The following is a 23,801-nucleotide window of genomic DNA, read 5'->3' on the forward strand; positions in this document are numbered from 1 at the left end:
ACAGTGCTTACCACTAATGTCTTTTTCAGCTAAATACCTAAAGACTACATGGAAACAAAAAGAACAACATACAGAAAAGTCACACAAATAGCACTTTACATTTTACATACTAGACAGAAAAAGGGTCATTGTCATGTTAAATGTGTGCAGACATCAGCAACAGAGGGTGTATAAAAGGGATGTGTTCTTAGCTTCAAATAGCAGAAATCTATAGCTTCACAACACCAACCAACATGGTTAAGGTAAGAAGGCATCTGGAGCACATGAATTGATATTTGATATACAATATGATATTGTTATTGTGCTCCTTGTTTAAAGGGACACTGAACCCAAATTTTTTCTTTTGTGATTCAGATAGTTGACTTATATTATCAAAGTGTCTTCATTCTCTTGGTATCTTTATTTGAAATGCAAGAATGTAAGTTTAGATGCCGGCCCATTTATGGTGAACAAACTGGGTTGTTCTTGCTGATTGGTGGATAAATTCACCCACCAATAAACAAGTGCTTTCCATGGTTCTGAACCAAAAAATAGCTTAAATGCCTTCTTTTTCAAATAAAGAAAGCAAGAGAACTAAGAAAAATTGATAATAGGTGTAAATTAGAAAGTTGATTAAAATTGCATGCTCTGTCTGAATCACAAAAGAAAAAAATTGGGTTCAGTGTCCCTTTAAGAGGTTTCTGTGACATTATCTTTATAAACTGTGAATATGACAATGACTAGACAAATCTGTTTGAGTAGAAGTGGATGTATGAAATATAATCTTCTCTCTGCAGATCATCTTCTATGAGGACAAGAACTTCCAGGGCCGCTCCTATGAGTGCAGCTCAGATTGTTCGGACCTGACCTCATATTTCAGCCGCTGCAACTCCATCCGGGTGGAAAATGGCAACTGGATTCTTTATGAAAAGCCAAATTACAGGGGGCACCAGTACTATCTGAGGAATGGAGAATATCCTGATTTCCAACAATGGATGGGTTACAATGACTCCATCAGATCCTGCCGTCTAACTCCACAAGTATGTATTAGTTATGAGTTTATACAGTATATATATAAGTCCAAAAAGAAGAAGGCACTCACTGGATTTGACAAAGGGAATCCTTTATTCCTTTAACATAGCGTAAACAAGCAACCATATATATATATATATATATATATATAGTGTCATTAACATAATGTTTAACCTTTCAGTGTAATCTTTTTTTGTTTGCATCAGTAGTGATTCTATGTTGCTATTTTTCAATGCTAAACCCCAAATATTTAAAGTTTATAACCAATCTAAGTTATACACTCTCAGTTTGTTTTTGTCTTTTTTTTATATAAACTTTATTTATTTAACGAATTCCAAGAGCAAACTTGAGAATTATAACAATATAGGTCTTTGGTAATGTATACAATAAGAAAAGGAAAAATCCAATCAAAAATCCAATCAATCCAATGGCCAATCACTGAATGCTTCAGGAGTGAAGCAGTCCAGTGATGCTCAAAAAAGCCATTCACAGTGATCACGTCACATGACTTTTCTTGACCCCCTCACCTTCTGTCCCACTAAACATATAGTGAAAAAAAAAAAGTTAAATGTATTCTAATAAAGTACTGAATAATTATATTATATTTTTCAAACAAAAATTAATAACATAAAGCATTTATTTATTTTTTGCCCCTATATGTTATTTTCTACTATTGGCAATAAATAGATTAAATATGAAGTGTCAAAATATCTCTAGGTAAATACCTTGGGGTGTCTAAATTCCAAAAATATATATTTTTTGCGTAGCGGTTTTTGGATGACCACTATTTATGTTATAATCCAAGCATAGCATATTTTAACGTTAAACCAATAATTCCATCTTTGTAGTATTTGGCCTATATTTGCTATAAATAACTTGAAAACCTAGATATATGGGGTATTCCTAAAATCAGGACAACATAATGAATTTATGTGGAGATATTTTGCTTATAGTTATGTAGAAATGGTTATTAAGAAAACTGCTAAAAAATTAATTGTTCACATTTTTCAGTATTAAATGACTGTTTATTGTTATTTTATGTGCCTATATAGGGGATCATAAGAGAGGTCTGATTGTCTGCTAAAATGCAGTGTATAATATGTATAGGTGCACTTAACAAGAGAGCAAATCTTAAGGTAAAACCAATAGTGAGCAAAAATTCCAAAATTCCACGTGTCATTTAAGAAAGGAAATTGGGAAAGCCCCTGTCCTTAAAGGGATAGTCTAGTAAAATTAAACTGTTATGATTCAGATAGGGCATGTACTTTTAAACAACTTCCCTACTTACTTTTATCATAAAATTTGCTTTGTTCTCTTGGTATTCTTAGATGAATGCTAAACCTAGGTAGGCTCATATGCTTATTTCTAAGCCTTTGAAGGCCACCTCTTATCTTAATGCATTTGACAGTGTTTCACAGCTAGAGGGTGTTAGTTCATGTGTGCCATATAGATAACATTGTGCTCACACCCATGGAGTTACTTATGAGAGGGAACTGATTGGCAAAAATGTATGTCTGTCAAAAGAACTGAAATAAGGGGTCAGTCTACAGAGGCTTAGATACAAGGCTATTACAGAGGTAAACATATTTTAATATAACTGTGTTGGTTATGCAAAACTGGGGAATGGGTAAAAAAGGGATTATCTATCTTTTTAAACAAAAAAAATTCTGTAGTAGACTGTCCCTTTAAATGGTTAAAATGTTTTTTGCAAACAAAGTGAGTTGAAAATTGTTTTCAAACTAACAGGAAATACATATTTATGCTCCACTAATACTCAAGCATCAGTTACACACTGGATGATAAACTCCTTCAGTTTTACTGGAAGAGAAAGAAAAATCTCCATGAACATGGACATAAAATGCTTTCATTATTGGATTATTTTTTTTTTAATTAAGAAGCTGTTATACAAATTAAAATATAATATTTACATGCAAACAAATGGGAAAAAAAATACTTAAATGTCCCTATAAAGTTTTTTTATGTAATATTTCCTGAAATTTTAAAAAATAAGAAAATCAATTGTATATATTTAACCTACATCTTGTAAAGTGTTTAGCTAACATTTTTTTTTCTCTTTTTAAAAAATATCAAGCATCGTGGTCCATTCAGAATGAGGATATATGAGAGAGAAGACTTCAAAGGTCAGATGATGGAGTTTACTGAAGATTGTCCTCATGTCTATGAGCAATTCCGTTACCATGACATCCACTCCTGCAATGTGTTTGATGGTCATTGGATCTTCTATGAGGAACCCAACTACAGAGGGCGTCAGTACTACCTTAAACCCGGAGAGTACAGGAAATACAACGACTGGGGAGCCATAAACTCCAGAATCGGCTCCTTCAGACGAGTCATGTATCATTAATACACCTGTATTACTTGGAATGAAATTGTTTGTGTTCATTAAATCTGTTAAAACCAACAAATCTTTTTTTCACCTGTATCTTATTTAATCTCTTACAGTAGAAAGAGTGATAAATAATCTCTTCTTTTTTTTAATGCAAGAATGTTGGTTATGTAACATACCCATGCATGGAAACCATTCTTTAATTATGGTGTAGACTAGGAGAAATAATACACCAGCTAGCACATACACAAACATTCTTCACCCCTTATCTATCTAGCTAGAGATTGGCTACAATCACATACAATAATAGACACTGCTGGATGTGCAGAATAAAATCTGCAAACTTTATTCAAATATCCAAAAGTAAAAATATTCCACAGACATGGTTGGCAGACAAAAAGGACAACAGACTGACGTGTTTTGAGCCTCATAGTGGGGCCTACTCATAGATTGGCAGCAACCTGCCATCGTCCTCAGTGGCATCAAAATATATTTAATTAATGTTTATTTTATTAATTTATGTTAAAATTAGACATTATTCAAACTTTACCAAAAATATTAATTCATTTCAAGGCAGGTGCATGCTATTACCTACAGGCATGATCATGGGTGTCCACAATTTTTTTCCAAGGGGAGGGCACAAAAATAAATAAATACCATAAGCATAATAATATCAGTGGCAACATGCAAAGCAGATGTACACATGAGCTGCACATATTTTTAAACAAGGTAACTCATTGGCACCAAAAGAGTGACACATTCATTTATGCTTAGATATAAGACAGGGATTAACAAATTTAATTTGAAAATCTAGGAGCCAGCTAGCATACTTTATATATACATAATATATACACACACACAACACAGAAATTCTGGCACTCTCTTGCAAGCACATCGCTAAATTAAAAGCAAAATGAAAGAGTTAGTTACAGCATTTGGTCAAATGGTGATAGACCCAGGACCACATCAAGGTCTCTTCCTATCTGGGTCCCTAACCTACAGCCACACAATGCATGCCTTCAACCCAACACACTGAGATACAAACAAAGGTGACACAGGCCTTTTGTAATTTCCCTAGACACATACAAAACACTAAAATAGACTGCACTCTTGAGCCGGACGGGTACACATCCTTGACTCTGCAAAACTCACAGACAGCTGTGCAGCGCTCAGCAACTCAGGCAGTCAAACCCAGACCAGTCTGGGTGCAAAATCCATAGTGAAAATTACATAACAGAACACCTAGAAAATCTGGCACTCTCTTGCAAGCACATAGCTAGATTTAAAGAAAGCTGTGCGCTTGCAAAAGTGTGCCTGACTTTTTCTCGGGAGAAATATTCCAAGGTGGCAACCTTGGTAAACTTTTTCACAAACTTTTTCACAAACTTTAGGTTTTTCACTGAAATTATTTACAAATACAGTAGCTTATGCAATTATGGCACAAATGGTTGCAAATGCTTCTCTTGGATCTCCTTTGTTCAGAAATATCAGACATTTATGGCTTTGGCATTGCTTTTTGGTAATTAGAAGGCCGCAAAATGTTGCTGTGCACCACACTTGTATTATGCCCAGCAGTGAAGGTGTATTATGCACAGCAGTGAAGGGGTTAATTAGGTAGCTTGTAGGGTTAATGTAAGCTTTAGTGCAGTGTAGTAGACAACCCAAAGTATTGATCTAGGCCCATTTTGCTATATTTCATGCCACTATTTCACCGCCAAATGCGATCAAATAAAAAAATTGTTAACTTTTAGAAGGTCGCTAAAAAACGCTGCGCACCACACTTGTATTATTCTCAGCAGTTAAGGGGTTATTGAGGGAGCGTGTAGGGTTAATTTTAGCTTTAGTGTAGAGATCAGTCTCTAACCTGACACATCCCACCCCCTGATCCCTCCCTGACCCCCCTTAAGCAGGTCTCTTCCCTCCCCCACCTCACAATTGTCACCACCATCTTATGTACTGGCAGAAAGTCTGCCAGTACTAAAATCGAAGGCTTTTTTATATATATAATTTTTTCCCCTCCCTGGTCCCCCCCCAAACAGCTCTCTAACCCTCCCCCTCTACCTATATGCTGCTATCTTGGGTACTGGCAGCTGTCTGCCTGTACCCAGTTTGTTCAAAGTTTTGCCTTTTTTTTTATAAATACCCCATTTTTCGGTAGTGTAGCTGCCCACCCTCAATACCCTCCCCCCTCCCAGATCCATTTCCCAACACTGATTATGCCTTATTCCCCCCTCCCTCTCCCTCCCTCTCCCTTCTTCCGATAGACTGTCACTATAGCATTTAATAGTGCGCATGCTCCCCCTCTCGCACACTCAGGCACAGGATCTGGAACTTTCTCCAGAGATGGGCCGCCCACCTGCCTTCTTGCTAAGGCTCCCTCCCACCAATGTTCAGCAGCATTGCTGGCCGATGCAGAAAAGGCCACAGAGTGGCTCTCTCTGCATCAGTGGGTAAAAAAAGGGTATTGAGGCATCACTGCAATATTGACACAATATTGATGCATCACTGCAAGACCCTGAAAGTGACTGGAAGCTATCACGATCGCTTCCAGCGCTTAAAACCCTGAGGACGTGCCAGACACGTCCATGGTCATTAAGGGTCAGTTTTTGTAGGACGTGCCTGGCACGTTCTCGGGTCATTAAGAGGTTAAACAGACATAATACCCAAAAAATAGAGCATGCAATTTTAAACAAATTTCCAATTTACTTCTATTTTCAAATTTGATTTGTTCCCTTGTTATCCTTTATTGAAAAACATACCTAGATAGGCTCAGGAGCAGCAATGCACTACTGGGAGCTAGTTGATGATTGGTGCCTGCACTGATATGCCTGCTGTCATTGGCTCATCTGATAAGTCCAGCTAGCTCGCCTCACAGCAGTGCATTTCTGCCCATTCATGAAAGAATACAAAGAGAATAAGTAAATTGGAAAGTTGTTTAAAATTGTATGTTCTTTCTGAGTTAAAGGCAAAATGTGTGTTTTATTTCTCTTTAATCTCATTAAAGTTCTTCAGTTCATATCTGTGAGTTTCTATTGAGCTAATACTGTAAGAAGACATTTCTTGAAAAAGCAAAATTATATTATTTAAAGGGGCAGTCAAGCCCAAAAAAACCTTTCATGATTTAAATAGGGCATGTAATTTTAAACAACTTCCCAATTTACTTTTATCACTCATTTTGCTTTGTTCTCCTTTTATTTTTAGTTGAAAGCTAAACCTAGGAGGTTCATATGCTAATTTCTTAGACCTTAAAGACTGCATCTAATCTGAATGCATTTTGACCACTAGAGGGTTTCATATAGATAACATTGAGCTCATGCACGTGAAGTGACCTAGGAGTGAGCATTGATTGGCTAAAATGCAAGTCTGTCAAAAGAACTTAAATAAGGGGGCAGTCAGCAGAAGCTTAGATACAAGGTAATTACGGAGGTAAAATGTGTATTATTATAACTGTGTTGGTTATACAAAACTGAGGAATGGGTAATAAAGGGATTTTCTTTCTTTATAAACAACAAAAATTCTAATATAGTGGCTGATTACAATACTTTACACAAGTTTATCTAATGACTTTTCTATGAAACTCACTATTAAAATCTATGGGGAATTGTGTACAAAATCATTTGATAAGGTTTTCAAAAGAATTGTGATTGACCCATGATATGACTTTAAACATGTACTGCTTGTGTTTCCCCTGAATGTCAAGTGTTTAAATGCCCACAAAAACATATGTGGGAAAACTCCCTCAAAGCAAGATTCACAAATCTAACATATACTGTTATGAACAAAATAATTTCTAGAATATATAATATATATATATATAATGCACTATTTAGTCTAGTGGTAGCTGGTGAATTTTAAAGTTGGGGGTGGGGTGCTAGAAATAAAGCCCCATCTTCAGATGACTGCTCTGATATCACTACAAAAAAAATATATATATATATATATATATATATATATATATATATATATTTGCCTCTATAATATATATGTCTAAATTGAAGTGATATGGGAGGAGCCATCTGATAGATAAATAATACTAGTCTCTCCTAATGTATTAGTCTCTCATAAGGATTAGGTAAGGTATACGTGCCAGTGCCACACCAGTAATGTCACAAACACAATCTAAAACATGAGCTTTACTGTTTTAGTTTTAAAAAAATTAACCATATTTTTTCAGCACATGAGTAGATAACCAGTAGATGGCAGCATAATTCATATTATTGCCTTTGATAAAAACATAGATAAAATTAAAACTGAAATATAATAGCATATAGCAATGAAGATAATCTTATTGTGCCGACTCAGGTAAATTTGAATTTGTCATCTATTACTTTTCTACTTTGTCCACATCCCTCAATTTTTTTAAGACCATCTAAGCCTAAACAACCAAAGGAGGAGTGAATCAGGTGATGTCATAAATGTCTTAAAGAGGCAGACTGAGCATGTTTAAAATGCTGTCAGACAGGGCAGATATAATAAAAAAACACCCTTAGCTCTTGACTGTTTTGTTGTCTAATATTTCTTTTTTAATATAAACTTTTTTTTTAATTTAAATTAACCACCCAAAGTTATCTTGAAGAAGAAAGGAACTAATAAGCTGACAGTCCAGTAGCAATTTATTATTAATGACAAAAAATGTATTACTGATGGTGATGACAGTTTATTAATCAAAATTAATCATGAGGTGTTGCCCCAACTTCCCCAGTGGAGGAGCCTTCACTGATTTAGCCCAATTTCAAATATTGTGAGAGGAAAATCCCTGCCGATTTGGACATGCAGTGAAATACAATGGGGTCTATACCTGTTCAATAGAAAAGATATCTGCGTCATGCAGTACATAGCTCATCGTACCACATAATGCAGATCTACATCTGACATTCTGGAAGCACAAGCAAACTCAGTTGTCAAGTGACAACCAAGACTTTCTGATTGGGGGCTTTCAGCATCTGCCTTCATATGTCCAGAACAGCATGTTTTTCTTCTGTGTTGTCTTCACATGAAATAACAAAATATGAATCCCCCTCTCTTAATAATAAAATAGAGATTTTTCTAGCTTTACTTACCAAATAATCAAGATTTTATTAAAGACAGGAGTTTCATATTTTACCTCCATTCTCCCCCCTTTATCAGTCTAGTTTTGTGTTATTTAAAAAAAATACCCTTAATATATAGTTTTTGTTGATTTTTACTGGTGTTTTGTCTCTCTCCTGCACTGATATTAATTGGGAGGTTTTCTCCTTTTCTCTTCTGTTTCAGCCTGAAGTCATATGTTGGATGCTATCCAAGCATCTGTTTTCATGATGTTTCCACATATTCTCCTGAAGTATTCTACTGTTCCAGCCTTTGCTTTATTTCTGCTTGTTTTCTGATGTTCTTCCAGCAAAAAATGTAGAAGATATTTCTATACTCAGGGGCTAATAAACCCTTGATACTAGGCCGAACAAATTTATCTTGGTCTCACCTGACCAAAGAATGTCATCCCAATATTCATCAGGCTTCTTTTCATGGTATTTAGCAAAGTTTAATCTTGCAGTTTTGTGCCAAAAAGCAAGCAAGTTTTTTTTTTATTAAACACGTCCATAGAGGTTGACGTTATACAATGTCCTTTGAACTGTATGAGCTGTCACAGAAAATCTAATTTCCATTGATAACCCCTGAGCCAAGTGTTAAGCACTTGCCCGTCTGTTTTATCAGAGCTTGATTGTGCGAGTAGCGCACTGTCCGTGATGTGATATGGCTCATTCTATACCTCCTGATTAATGCTGCAACTGTGTTTTGACTGATATTTAGTCGGTCACCAATCTTCCTGTATCCTTTTCCATCTTTGTGAAATTGAGTTTCTACTTTGGAGCCTGTATTTTCAATATAGTCTTTCTATAGTATTTGTTTTTTTATTGTTAAGAGGAGGAAATATTTTACTTGCCAACTTAGAAATAATGCAATTATTGAGAGGTGATACAATTTTTAATCATTTGACATTTAAGTGATATTGCACAGCAGTGTACTAATTTTTTGAATAATATATATAAATATATATATATATATATATATAAAAAATAACTCATTGTGTAGTTCATTAACAAATCTAGACAGCCCCAGAGGCTTGTTTTCCCACAGAAAACCTCTGAATTACATTGTTTCCAATGCAGAAAATGATTCTGGGTAAGATATGCAAATTAAGTACACAATGACACACCTTTTTACTTCAGTCTGCTTTTCAGCAGGTTCCTTTTACGCCAAAGTATCACTGTTCACACAGCTTATAAACTTAGCTAGAGTTAGTGCAGTGATTTATAACCATCCCAGGACAGACTGTTTCGTGGTTCTTGCCACTCATCAGCTGGGAGAAGGTTAGAATCACTGCTGGGTGAAGTTGATTCCAGGCAGAATACAACAACATTTTAAATTAGGGGGAGATAAAAGGTGAGTTTAAAATCCTCCACTATGCACAAAATATAGAAAAAAATTACTCATTGTGTAGTTCATTAACAAACCTAGACAGGCCCAGAGGCTTGTTTTCCCACAGAAAACCTCTGAATTACATTGTTTCCAATGCAGCAAAGGATTCTGGGTAAGATATGCAAATTAAGTACACAATGACAACCCACAACTTTGGCGTAAAAGGAACCTGCTGAAAAGCAGACTGAAGTAAAAAGGTGTGTCATTGTGTACTTAATTTGCATATCTTACCCAGAATCATTTGCTGCATTGGAAACAATGTAATTCAGAGGTTTTCTGTGGGAAAACAAGCCTCTGGGCCTGTCTAGATTTGTTAATGAACTACACAATGAGTTATTTTTTCTATATTTTGTGCGTAGTGGAGGATTTTAAACTCACCTTTTATCTCCCCCTAATTTAAAATGTTGTTGTATGTATATATATATATATATATATATATATATATATATATATATATATATATATATATATATATATACATACAGGGAGTGCAGAATTATTAGGCAAGTTGTATTTTTGAGGATTAATTTTATTATTGAACAACAACCATGTTCTCAATGAACCCAAAAATCTCATTAATATCAAAGCTGAATAGTTTTGGAAGTAGTTTTTAGTTTGTTTTTAGTTATAGCTATTTTAGGGGGATATCTGTGTGTGCAGGTGACTATTACTGTGCATAATTATTAGGCAACTTAACAAAAAACAAATATATACCCATTTCAATTATTTTAGACTTAGAGGTTATGGGGGGATAATTGGAATTAAATAATAACAGAAATGGTCCCTTATATTAGAATTGCAACACATATATATGTGCCTATATGTTATATAAATTATTGCCAAATGGGATCCATGTCTGGTGTGGGATCTCAGGAAACAGAACTAAACAACTAGAAAAACTAATTGTATGAGGAATACAATAGGATTCACAGCAGAGATTACCACAGATTTAGTATCATATAAACTCCAAATAAGGGATTCAGATAAGGATTATATCAGGTATTTAAAATGTTCCATATCATTCATACCTTTGTATCTTTATTAATATACCTAGGAACAAACATTCACACAAAAGTAGTGAAGAAAAAGTAAGCAAGGGTAAGCAAGTTAAAAAACGTCAGACAGGAGAGACAGGGCTACTCCTGCTGGACCCCTGACGCGCGTTTCATAGAACGCTTCCCCCCTCTGAGGAAGCGTTCTGTGAAACGCGCGTCAGGGGTCCAGCAGGAGTAGCCCTGTCTCTCCTGTCTGCCGTTTTTTAACTTGCTTACCCTCGTCTAACTGACATTGTTTTCAAATAATTGCTCTTCTGGTGCCTGCTTAGATTATAAGTTAAAAGTTAATCAGCCCTCGGATTGTAAGGGCTTAGCTTACTTTAGATATTGGCCAGCAGACACTTGTAAATTATATGATCTCTCAGTATAATAATTATTTTAGACTGGGTTTAAGTGTTTTTAACTTTTTCTTCGCTAATTTTGTGTGAATGTTGGTTCCTAGGTATATTAATAAAGATACAAAGGTATGAATGATATGGAACATTTTAAATACCTGATATAATCCTTATCTGAATCCTCTATTTGGAGTTTATATGATACTAAATCTGTGGTAATCTCTGCTGTGAATCCTATTGTATTCCTCATACAATTAGTTTTTCTAGTTGTTTAGTTCCATTTCAATTATTTATTTTTACCAGTGAAACCAATATAACATCTCAACATTCACAAATATACATTTCTGACATTCAAAAACAAAACAAAAACAAATCAGTGACCAATATAGCCACCTTTCTTTGCAAGGACACTCAAAAGCCTGCCATCCATGGATTCTGTCAGTGTTTTGATCTGTTCACCATCAACATTGCGTGCAGCAGCAACCACAGCCTCCCAGACACTGTTCAGAGAGGTGTACTGTTTTCCCTCCTTGTAAATCTCACATTTGATGATGGACCACAGGTTCTCAATGGGGTTCAGATCAGGTGAACAAGGAGGCCATGTAATTAGATTTTTATACCCTTTCTTGCCAGCCACGCTGTGGAGTACTTGGACGCGTGTGAAGGAGCATTGTCCTGCATGAAAATCATGTTTTTCTTGAAGGATGCAGACTTCCTTGAAGAAGGTGTCTTCCAGAAACTGGCAGTAGGACTGGGAGTTGAGCTTGACTCCATCCTCAACCCGAAAAGGCCCCACAAGCTCATCTTTGATGATACCAGCCCAAACCAGTACTCCACCTCCACCTTGCTGGCGTCTGAGTCGGACTGGAGCTCTCTGCCCTTTACCAATCCAACCACGGGCCCATCCATCTGGCCCATCAAGACTCACTCTCATTTCATCAGTCCATAAAACCTTAGAAAAATCAGTCTTGAGATATTTCTTGGCCCAGTCTTGACGTTTCAGCTTGTGTGTCTTGTTCAGTGGTGGTCGTCTTTCAGCCTTTCTTACCTTGGCCATGTCTCTGAGTATTGCACACCTTGTGCTTTTGGGCACTCCAGTGATGTTGCAGCTCTGAAATAAGGCCAAACTGGTGGCAAGTGGCATCTTGGCAGCTGCACGCTTGACTTTTTCTCAGTTCATGGGCAGTTATTTTGCGCCTTGGTTTTTCCACACACTTCTTGCGACCCTGTTGACTATTTTGAATGATTGTTCGATGATCACGCTTCAGAAGCTTTGCAATTTTAAGAGTGCTGCATCCCTCTGCAAGATATCTCACTATTTTTTACTTTTCTGAGCCTGTCAAGTCCTTCTTTTGACCCATTTTGCCAAAGGAAAGGAAGTTGCCTAATAATTATGCACACCTGATATAGGGTGTTGATGTCATTAGAACACACCCCTTCTCATTACAGAGATGCACATCACCTAATATGCTTAATTTGTAGTAGGCTTTTGAGCCTATACAGCTTGGAGTAAGACAACATGCATAAAGAGGATGATGTGGTCAAAATACTCATTTGCCTAATAATTCTGCACTCCCTGTATATATATAGAATTTTTAGCAAAAAAAGGAGCACTCACCGGGACTAACACTTATACAGCATAACAAGCTTTTTATTAGTATAGCTTGTTATGCTGTATAAGTGTTAGTCCCGGTGAGTGCTCCTTTTTTTGCTAAAAATTCTGAATGTTCTTTGGATGCACCCTAGGCGGCTGGAATATAAAGTGAGTGCAGAGTTCACCAGAGACTGTTATATATATATATATATATATATATATATATATATCCCAATGGTTGTGTTTCTTGCTTTCTTGTGTTTCTAATATTTTGCTCTTTGATTCTCCACCTATACATTTACGTCACCTAGCTCTTACATTTATATAACATATATCTGTATCTTAGCATTTGACAACTGGGGTCTAAGCGTCTACTCGCCCACACATTTGCCCTTTGGGTTGTGTGTTTGGGAGCACTGGTTACTATGGTAACCACTTTCTCTATCTTAGGTTTGTGAGAGTACACGGCGCAGACCTCTTGCTGTTCTGATGATATGATACTTCTTTAGCTATTACATGTTTGAGCATTTTGATATTGGTGATAATACACGATCCATACTGTCTCCTTTATATATATTTTTTCTTTGATATAGGTAGTTTGCGCAATATTGCTTATTTCTATCTAGCAATGCTGCCTGACCATCTACTCCCGTTTATCCAGTACTTCCGCATATGGCAGTGGGTCTAATAGCGTTGGTTACCATGGTTACTGCTTAGAGTCTGAATTTGGACTATGGGAGCACACGTACCTGCATATTTTGCTAATATAGCTTGGTTTAGATTTGGTCCCTTCTGATATGTCATGTTGCTTGCAGTATTTTTATGTTTTTAATGTTTTGTACACAGGTTATGTGTAAACGTGCTGCCTTGGATGACTACGCCCATGTTGGGGGCGTGTCTACTAAGGAGAAGTGACGTCCTGCTGTGATGTTGTTATATTCTGGGTGTTGGGTAAGTGCAACTGTTCACTGTATGTCTGAGGATGGGTCGCTCTGACTCAAAAACTTTCACATTAAAGATGACTATACTAACTATACAAGACTTTTGGAGTGCTCTTCATTTTGGCTATATATATATATATATATATATATATATATATATATATTTTTTTTTTTTTTTTTTTCTATCCATATAGTCATATGTACATCTTTAAATGCTATTTTAGTTCTTGTGCTCCCTCTAGTGTTATGTTTTATTATTGTATTCAATTTAATGTATATTCTATGTGCTACCTCTGACCTTTTTGAGGTCACTTCCTGCCTCCATTTTTGTTTCACTTGTGTGTGTAAATTACTTTCACTTTCAATGTGTAAAGTTTGCTAGAACTTTCTGCTAATAGCTTTGTAGAGGCAAATTCTTTTTACCTGGCAATTACCACTTCTGGAACCTCTGAATTCTTGTTTTGCAACAATAAAGCTTGAAGGATTCATAAATCTCTGCTGTGGAATTTGTGTGAGTTAAGCTACTGCTGGATTCTGCTAACTGTAAGTAGATTGCATGTCTAAACTTTACATCAGAAGGCAGTCATCTTGCAAACAGTAGATGAAAACAGAATAGTAAAAAGAATACCTTCAGAGTTATTAATCTTCAATAGAAAGACTCATGTTTGTTAAAGTGAACACAGCTCAGTGTGTAACTAATGACTTTATATAATATAAATAAGAAGCTGCATTGCTTGCTGCACACAGCTAAGTAATTGTTTCTGCATTTAACAAGGAAGATCCCATTAAGCATCTGCACTGTCTCACACAAGATAATCTGCAGCTGAGAAGTGTACACTGAACTTTTGTATAAACTGTCAGTTTCCTCAGAGAAATTTATGACTGCAGTTAAATAGCTCTAATCTAGTTACTTAAAATGTCTGAAAAGGAACTTGCAATACAAGCTACGCTGTCAGAGCAGAACATTAGACCACAACATACAATAAAACCCACTGAGAAAGTCATACAAAGTTATCAAGCTGAGAAAGATGAATTAGTGGATGCATTGGATGAAATGTGGGAGAAGCTTAGAAAATGTGTATCTTTAACAAATGAAACTATTAATGACAAATAACAGTTAAACAAGATTGCTGACAGACTTAATGCTTGTTATGAAAATTATGAAAGGTTGTCACGCAAATATTTTAATCTGCTATCAAAAACTAATGTTGAGGAAACTGTGCAAATTCAAACCCAGTTTAATGAATCTAATCTACAGCGAAAGAAACTAGTGCAAAGCACATTAGCAACAGTTGAAAGCAGGATTGCAGACTTGCTAGAATCCAGATCACTGCGTGCTGCTTCAACAATTCGCTCTGCTAAATCTAGAAGTACTTCCTCTTCATCTATAAGCTCCGCCATTATCAAAACACGTGCAGAAGCAGAAGCTGCAATGGTGCGCGCCTCTTTTAGCAAAAAAGAAGCAACACTGAAATTGGAGGCAGCAAAACAGGAGAAGGAAAAAGAATTAGAAGCAGCAAAATGGGAGAAGGAAAAAGAATTAGAAGCAGCAAAATGGGAGAAGGAAAAAGAATTAGAAGCAGAGAAAAAAGAAACATATTTAGAAATACTGCAAAATGAAAAAGAAGTAGCTGTCGCCATGGCAAGATTAAAGGTACTTGAGGTAGCCAATACAGAAGAGCTCCTAGAATATTCTGTCAGTCTGGTGGGATCAGACTACCCAGAGAAGAGAACATGTGATTATGTTCTTAACCAGAGTGGAAAACACTACAACTCCTTTGAGGAAGAAGAAGGAGGCAATGCTCATAAAGACAGAGGTTGGAATGATGTGCACCCTACCACAAATTATATACATCTCAATAGTGATCCAATTGCTCCAGCCAGAACAGATGCAATTCAACGGATAAGCAGCTCAGGTGTCAATGCACAAATCACACAACCTCTTGTAAACAAACAAGTATGGGGCCCATCACAGTCACCTCCATTAAGATCAGTGAAAGTAAAGGCTTCAGCTGTATTAAATGTATCAGCGAACCCATACTATCCCTCAGCATTCAATCCCTATTACCCAAGTGATCTTAAGGCACCTCCAGTAACAAAGACTGAAAGGTTAGAGATGTCTGAGTTTGCAAGGTAAATGATTCGACGTGAGCTTACTAATACAAGTCTTACAAAATTTGATGATCTGCCAGAAAACCACAGGTCTTGGAAGTCTACATTCAAGACTGCTGTTGAAGATTTAGGTATATCCGCTACAGAAGAGCTTGATCTGCTGGTAAAGTGGTTAGGTGCTGAATCTGCAGAACGTGTAAAGAGGCTCAGAGCTGTCCATGTAGACAATCCAGTTGCAGGTTTAAAAATGATTTGGGAACGTTTGGATCAGACTTATGGTAGTCCAGAAGTAATTGAAAATGCCCTTTTAAAGAAAATACAAAAATTTCCAAAAGTCACAGTTAGGGACAATCGCAAGCTACAAGAGTTAAGTGATCTTCTGCTGGAACTAGAAGCAGCTAAAGCAGATCCATGTCTATCAGGACTGAGTTATCTTGATACTGCACAAGGTGTGAATCCAATTGTGGCTAAGTTACCTCATGCTCTTCAAGATAAATCAAGATACAAGCAAGAGAATAATATATTATTCCCTCCCTTTTTATTTTTCAGTAAGTTCATCCAAGACATAGCAAAGACAAGAAATGATCCAAGTTTCTCTTTAACCAAATTAAATCAGTGGGTGGTGACTTCTCCAGAACATGAGAAAGAAACTTCAAGATTCAAGAACTCAAAGAAATCAGTGTTTGTCCAAAAGACAGATGTTGCATCTTTCAGTCAGGGAATGCAAAGTTAGAAATTAAAGAATTTAATTCAAGAATGCCCATTGCACAAGAAGCCTCACCCACTTAAGAAATGTTGTAGCTTTAGAGAAAAACCTTTGCAAGAACGCATAGAGCTTCTTAAGAATTATGGACTATGCTTCAGGTGCTGTGCTTCAACAGATCATCTTTCTAGAAACTGTAAAGCCAATATTAGATGTTCAGAATGCAATAGTGACAGACATGTGTTTGCTCTCCACCCAGAGTCTTCAAGTTCCATTCCACTTGAAAGTATTGCCCCTGCTGAAAAGCATGGCGGAGAGAAAGAAGAAGAGACAACAAACAAAACATCTATTGCTTCTAAATGTACTGAAATATGCGGAGAAGGACTTAGTGGAAGGTCCTGCTCTAAAATATGTCTTATCAAAGTGTATCCTAAGGGAGAGCCTGATAAATCCGTAAGAATGTATGCAATTCTGGATGATCAAAGCAATCGATCACTGGCTAGAACTGAATTCTTCAACATAATCAACGTAAATGGTAATCCTTCATCTTACACCCTTGATATATGTGCAGGTCAGTTTGAAACAAAAGGAAGAAGAGCTAGTGATTTAATAATAGCTTCTATTACAGATAGTATACAGTTGCCTTTACCTACACTTATTGAATGCAATCAAATACCAGATAACAGGGATGAGATTCCTACGCCAGAAATAGCACATTACCATCCTCATATGAAACACATAGCTAGTTGCATACCAGCTCTAGAGAAGAATGCCCAGATATTGCTTTTACTTGGTAGAGACATTCTAAGAATACACAAGGTATGCCAGCAATGTAATGGACCTCATAATTCTCCATACGCTCAGAGACTTGACGTTGGCTGGGTAATAGTTGGAGATGCCTGTATAGGAAAAATCTACAGAACAGATATTACTAACTCCTTGAAAACTAATGTGTTAATTAATGGACGTCCATCTTACTTTGAGCCATGCCCAAATCACTACCATGTAAAGGAGAAACCTGGAATCTATGAACATTCATACTATGCCAGTCAAGATGATATAGTTACTCCCTTACCAGATGATGACAACATTGGAAGTACAGTGTTCCACACAACACAGCATGACAATAAACTAGCTCCTTCTATCAAAGATAAAGAATTTCTCAAGTTAATGGACAAAGAGTTTTACAAGGATAACTCAAACAGTTGGGTAGCCCCTCTGCCATTTCGCAATCCAAGACAAAGGTTACCTAACAACAGAGTTCAAGCACTCTCTAGACTTTCTTCTTTACAACATACTCTAGAGAAAGATCCAAAGATAAAAGAACACTTTGTATAATTCATGCAGAAGATATTTGAAAATAAGCATGCAGAGCCAGCTCCTCCACTAAAAAAGGTGAAGAATGTTGGTATCTTCCTTCATTTGGAGTCTATCATCCACGCAAACCAGGTCAAATAAGGGTTGTGTTTGATTCAAGTGCACCGTATGAAGGCATGTCACTTAATAGTGTTCTTCTTACTGGACCTAACCTTACTAACAGTCTCTTAGGAGTATTGATCAGGTTCAGGAAAGAACCTGTAGCATTCATGGCATTCATTGTTTCATTGTTCGAGAAGACAATAGGAATTACCTCCGGTTTTTGTGGCATCGCAACAATGATACTAGTGCTGAGATAATAGATTATCGCATGAGAGTGCATGTCTTCAGCAACAGTCCATCACCTGCAGTGGCAATATATGGACTGAGAAGAACAGCTCAAGAAGGTGAAATGGAATATGGAACAGATGCCAGACAATATGTAGAAAGAGACTTCTATGTGGATGATGGAATCAAGTCTGTACCGACAGATGAAGAAGCCATTGATCTGCTTAAAAGAACACAAACGATGCTATCTGTAGCAAACCTAAGGCTTCATAAAATAGTCTCAAACAGCAGCAAGGTGTTGAAAGCCTTTCCTCCATCAGACCATGCAACAGACCTCAAAGACTTAGATCTAGGTACAGATACACCACCTGTACAACAAAGTCTTGGAACATATCAACTGATGAATTTGTTTTCAAAGTTTCTACTGATGAAAAGCCATACACTAGACGTGGTGTTTTATCAATTATTAACAGTCTTTATGACCCACTGGGGATTGTAGCTCCAGTGACTATACAAGGAAAGTCTCTACTTATTAGAAAAGAGAGATAGAAAGGTGCGCTAAGCCAAAAAGATAATCAAACACCCCCTTAAAAGACAAATATCCCTGCAGTTGTCTAAAATAAGGTGAAAAAGAACAAATAGTAATAAGGGAGGCGCTCAAAGCCAAAGGTATCAACACTAAAACAATTTTAATAAAAACATATAAGTAAACAGTGGTACATATATAAAGGGACGTCTCCCCAACCCTAAATAAAAACTAAAATCCTAAAATATCTAACATGACTGATAAAAACTTCCACAGGTATAAAAATCAACCATAAATAATCAGCAGTCTTAAGCAGTTCATTGCAATAGGTACAGTTGTTAATGTATTTTCTCCATATAAAAGAAAACTGAATCAGTGGTCAGCGTTCTGTTACTCAAAATACCACCAAGCTGTCAAAATTGAGTTAAACCGTAGCTGCCAAATATAGTGACTAGTGATAGTAGATTTAAAATCCAAAGCTCTCTTACTGTGTAAGATATCTCTAAAAAACCGTGTACTTTGCCAGATATTTGTTTGTGGGGTAAAGGTCTTTCCACTCGCCCGGTCCTCACCTCGAGCGGGACTGACTGCAACTTTTGGCGTCTGACGTCACAGAAAGGTGTTCCAATTAGAGGAAGAGGCCGATTCTTGCGCTCACTTCTATGCGCTGTGGTCACGGTCCTCTTTGATGAGCCCTGCACTTAGTCTAATAGCACGCAAGGGACTGGATAACTAGGTGATGTGATAGATATCCCAAACTTTATTCCAAACACAGATGCTTTGCTCTTTTTGAGAAAAGAAATGTTCCAAAAGTATAACCCGGGTTATTGGATGAAAATCCAAAGATATGTGAATAGTTGTCAAAGAAGTAATATCAACAACACTGCCAACACATACGACGCGTTTCGCCCTCCTATGGGCCCAATTAACTCAATTTTGACAATTTATTAAAATTGTTTTAGTGTTGATACCTTTGAAAGTCTCTACTTAGACAGCTTTCATCAGAGTCCTGGGATACTTTACTACCTATAGAGAAACATCAGATGTTGTGAAAGTGGACGGATTCTTTGAAGGCTCTTGAAAGGCTCTGTATTCCACGGTGTTATGCTTCTACATCTCTATCAACAACTACAGAAACTGAGATCTACATTTTCTCAGATGCATCTACAGAAGCTATTGCAGTTGTGGCCTACCGAAAAGTGACCGACATTGAAGAAAAACCACATGAAGGATTTATCAGCAACCGAGTAGAACACATCAGGAGATCGGCAAAACCAGAGCAATGGTATTACGTACCTACTAACCAAAATACTGAAGATCTTGCAACCAGGTTGTGAACTTCAGCACAATGCATGAAATTGACATGGCTGACAGGACCAGCATTCTTGTTAAACTCTATAGATACAACATCAACCAGTACTACATTTCAGTTTGTGGGACCTGATAAAGAGAACAATATTCAAGCTACTACACTTCTTACCAGTGTACCTGGTCTTGGATTACAGAAGTTGTACTTCTTCTATTTCACATGGACTGTGATTATAATCATAGACACTGGTTGACAATTTGTAAGGATTACAATAGAGAGATGACTACAGGGGACAGTGCCAGCCCTGCTACTAATCAAGATTTATCATGTGAAAGCAACATGGGCTTATGTTTACAATTGCATTTTGTATGTTTTCTCTCTTTCTTTGTCTTGCAGATCTCATGGATAAAGAGACTTCAATCAACATTTTTATGTTTATTGTTTATTGGTTGATTTATATAGTGGAATCTACAGATACCAGAAAGGGAGTGTTCTGTCCATATAGTCATATGTACATCTTTAAATGCTATTTTAGTTCTTGTGCTCCCTCTAGTGTTATGTTTTGTTATTGTATTCAATTTAATGTATATTCTATGTGCTACCTCTGACCTTTTTGAGGTCACTTCCTGTCTCCATTTTTGTTTCACTTGTGTGTGTAAATTAGTTTCACTTTCAATGTGTAAAGTTTGCTAGAACTTTCTGCTAATAGAGATGACTGCGTTCTGTATAGAAACAAAAAAAGAAGAGGCGCTCTGGTGCAGATGATCCTTGGCTACAAATGATTCTAAACTAACAGTTCAGAGTAATACTCACAAAGATGTTTGCACATGCAGTGCAATAACAGGTGAGCCGAAGCTTCAGAGCCGCTCGGCTGACTCGCTAGAGGGTGAAATCAGCTGTTCACTGGGTAATCACTTCACCAACGATGTGGGGAAAAAGATACCTATGACATAAAATATAGATACCGCCCTTGGTGCAGATTATCCCAGGCACAGAATACACATACAACAGATGTCGAGAAGTTATACTCACAAACGGAGTTGCACAAGCAGTGCAATATCAGGCGTGCCGAATCTTAAAGAGCCGTTCGGCTGACTCCCTGAGGCCTGTACAGCTGCTCCTGGATCGTTGGAGGAGTGGTGGAAAATAAAGGTGGATATGCCGATAGAGGTTAATCCAAGCAAGGGATCAATAAGGCAAATAGAACAATTCACCAGCAAGGTAGACAAAATAAAAGTATTTATTAAAAATATAAAAATTACTTAGCAACGCGTTTCTCGGCTAACATGCCGTTTCATCAGGCTACATAATTCTAAGAGCTACCTTGCTGACTTAAAAGGACTGACAGGACCAATCAAAACCCTAAAAATTCACACACCTCCCTTGCTCAGGTGTACTATCTGATTACAGGGTGTCGCCCTGAGATACATAGCACTTTTGTTAAAAATTAATACAATTTATACAAACTTCAAAAAAATCTTTCTATATATACAAGGGCAATTTAACATGAATCGATAGCAAGTTTTAATCTCAATAATTGTAACAATAATATTTAGATATTTCAGTCTTACAAACAATATAACAATATAAAAGAAATACGATATAATAATCAAATATTTATAAATATAATAGATGAATTCTCAGTAATAAATTTATAATAAACATATAAATCATATAATAACAAATTATATATAAATACAAGAATAAATACTAAAAAAATATATAATTACTAAAAATAAATATAAAGCCATATAATCGATCATATTACTACATCTAATGGTCGGATTAGAACTCACGACCTAGTGGCTGGGAAACCATCAACCCAGCCACTAGGCTATAAGCGGGCTTCTGATGCAAGTGTTCATAGTGTACTGAATGTATCTTGACAATGCTGTGACTGGTGCAAGTGGTGCATTATACAAAATAAACGTGTGTGTGAAAAAAGGTGTATAAATGTGATGTACTTGTGCCTAACAGATAGTGGTATTTACCTTTATAGTGATGTACATATAAGGGAAGCAATGATGTACCATTATGTGATGGATTGCTATGTGTGGCCATAGCAGACATATGTGACGTGTTAGTTAACATACTAGTGTGATGGCTAAAAATAAAATAAGAATTGACTAAAAGCCAATATTGGAAGGGGATACTAGTAATTATTATAGTGCTAATATGTTAATAATTTGCTAAAAAGATATTATGAATGATTATTAAGAATACTTGGTGTATTCATATGACATATTTACTATGTTAATGTATTCTTAATGTGACAGTATTAAGCCACTATATATAATTTGATATATATTAGTATTAAACATTGACTAGATTGGATCTCCCGACCTCATAGTATAAATATCTAACAAGCTAACCGCTAGGCCATAACTGCCTGTGTGCAAAGAGTGGTCAAATAGTTAAAATACTAATGTGGTGCCTAAATATAAATATTGACTGATAGCCAATATCATACATAATATTGATTATTAAAGTGCTAATGTATTAAAAGATTTTTAACTAAAAAGATATTGTGGGTGAATATTAAGAATGCTCCGTTTACTCGTGTGACATGTTTGATATGCTAAATATATTCCTGATATAGCAAAATTGTGCGTCTATATTGTTAATTTAAAAAATAAAAAATTGAAAAAAAAAATATATAAATAAAATTTAGTATAAATTAATACTAATAAACAATAATGGCCAGATTTGAACTCCTGACCTAATAATATAAAGACTATCAACCTAACCACCAGGCCACAACTGCATGTGTACCAAAATTGGTCGAATTTTCTTATAATCAGCTGTATATGGTCTATTAAGATTATTCATATGCTAATTCAATACTATACTAATACATAAGATAGGGGTAATTTTGATAGGCAGAGAGAGATTATATAACAGCTTTATACTTTTAGTTAATAAACTAGAGGGCTGCCAAATCTACATTAATCTAAAAGGCTGCCAGATCTACATTAAGGTTAAGTCCTAATGGGTGTAAAGTTTTTAGTTTATGAATCCAAAAAGTCTCTCTCTGCCTAAGCCTCAAAAATCTATTATATGTATGGGATGGTATAATTTCTTCTATGGGTATTATAGTGTAACAATTGGGGTTCCCTTTGTGATTTTTATGGCAGTCTTTAATAACACTGTGTGATTTCTTGTTTTTTAAAACACTGCAATAATGCTCTGACCACCTATGGCTCAATCGTCTAATAGTTTGGCCGATATATTGAATCCCACAAACACAAGAGATAAGATAAACTACATATTTTGAAGCACAAGTCATTCTACTTTTGATCTTGTAAGTTTTTTTGTCTACAAAGGATTGAAACACATGAGTACCATGTCCTATGTGATCACACATTTTACATCTGGATGCTCTACATTTGTATATTCCTCTGCCCTTTATTTGGGAATTCAAATTTCTTCTGTTCTTAGATTTATGATTTTCTTGTTTGGCCTTGTGTTTCACTACTTTACTAGGTGCCAAAATATTTTTAAGATTTGGGGCCTTTCTATACACAATGGAGGGAGTATCTCCAATTAGATCCTTTAAAATAGGGTCTCTTTTCAGGATTCTCCAATGTTTTTGGAAAATTTCACTTATATGTTTATAATTACAGTTATACTGTGTAATAAATCTTATTTCAATAGGTTTATCATCTCCCCGTTGGATATTATGGTTTTTGTTAAAGTATGTCTCTCTATTTTCATTTCTAGCTCTTTGATAACTAGAATTAATAAGGTCTGTTGGATAATGCTTTTCCA

General features: G+C 36.1%; 1 protein-coding gene across 1 annotated transcript; it reads left to right on the forward strand.

Annotated features, from left to right (window-relative positions):
• The first annotated feature begins 233 nt into the window (after window positions 1-233).
• LOC128659549 (gamma-crystallin 1-like) lies at window positions 234-3,376 on the forward strand. Its single transcript, XM_053713147.1, has 3 exons — window positions 234-242; window positions 777-1,019; window positions 3,104-3,376. The coding sequence occupies exons 1-3, from the start codon at window positions 234-236 to the stop codon at window positions 3,374-3,376; spliced, it is 525 nt and encodes a 174-aa protein (XP_053569122.1).
• The last annotated feature ends 20,425 nt before the right edge of the window (window positions 3,377-23,801 follow it).

The sequence above is a fragment of the Bombina bombina genome, chromosome 1 (assembly GCF_027579735.1).
Source record: "Bombina bombina isolate aBomBom1 chromosome 1, aBomBom1.pri, whole genome shotgun sequence".
Classification (NCBI taxonomy): domain Eukaryota; kingdom Metazoa; phylum Chordata; class Amphibia; order Anura; family Bombinatoridae; genus Bombina; species Bombina bombina.

Bases quoted from the DNA above. Each gene is read 5' to 3' on its own strand.
- LOC128659549 (XM_053713147.1), top strand. The intron at 1,020-3,103 runs GTATGTATTAGT...AAAAATATCAAG, and splicing joins CCTGCCGTCTAACTCCACAA to CATCGTGGTCCATTCAGAAT.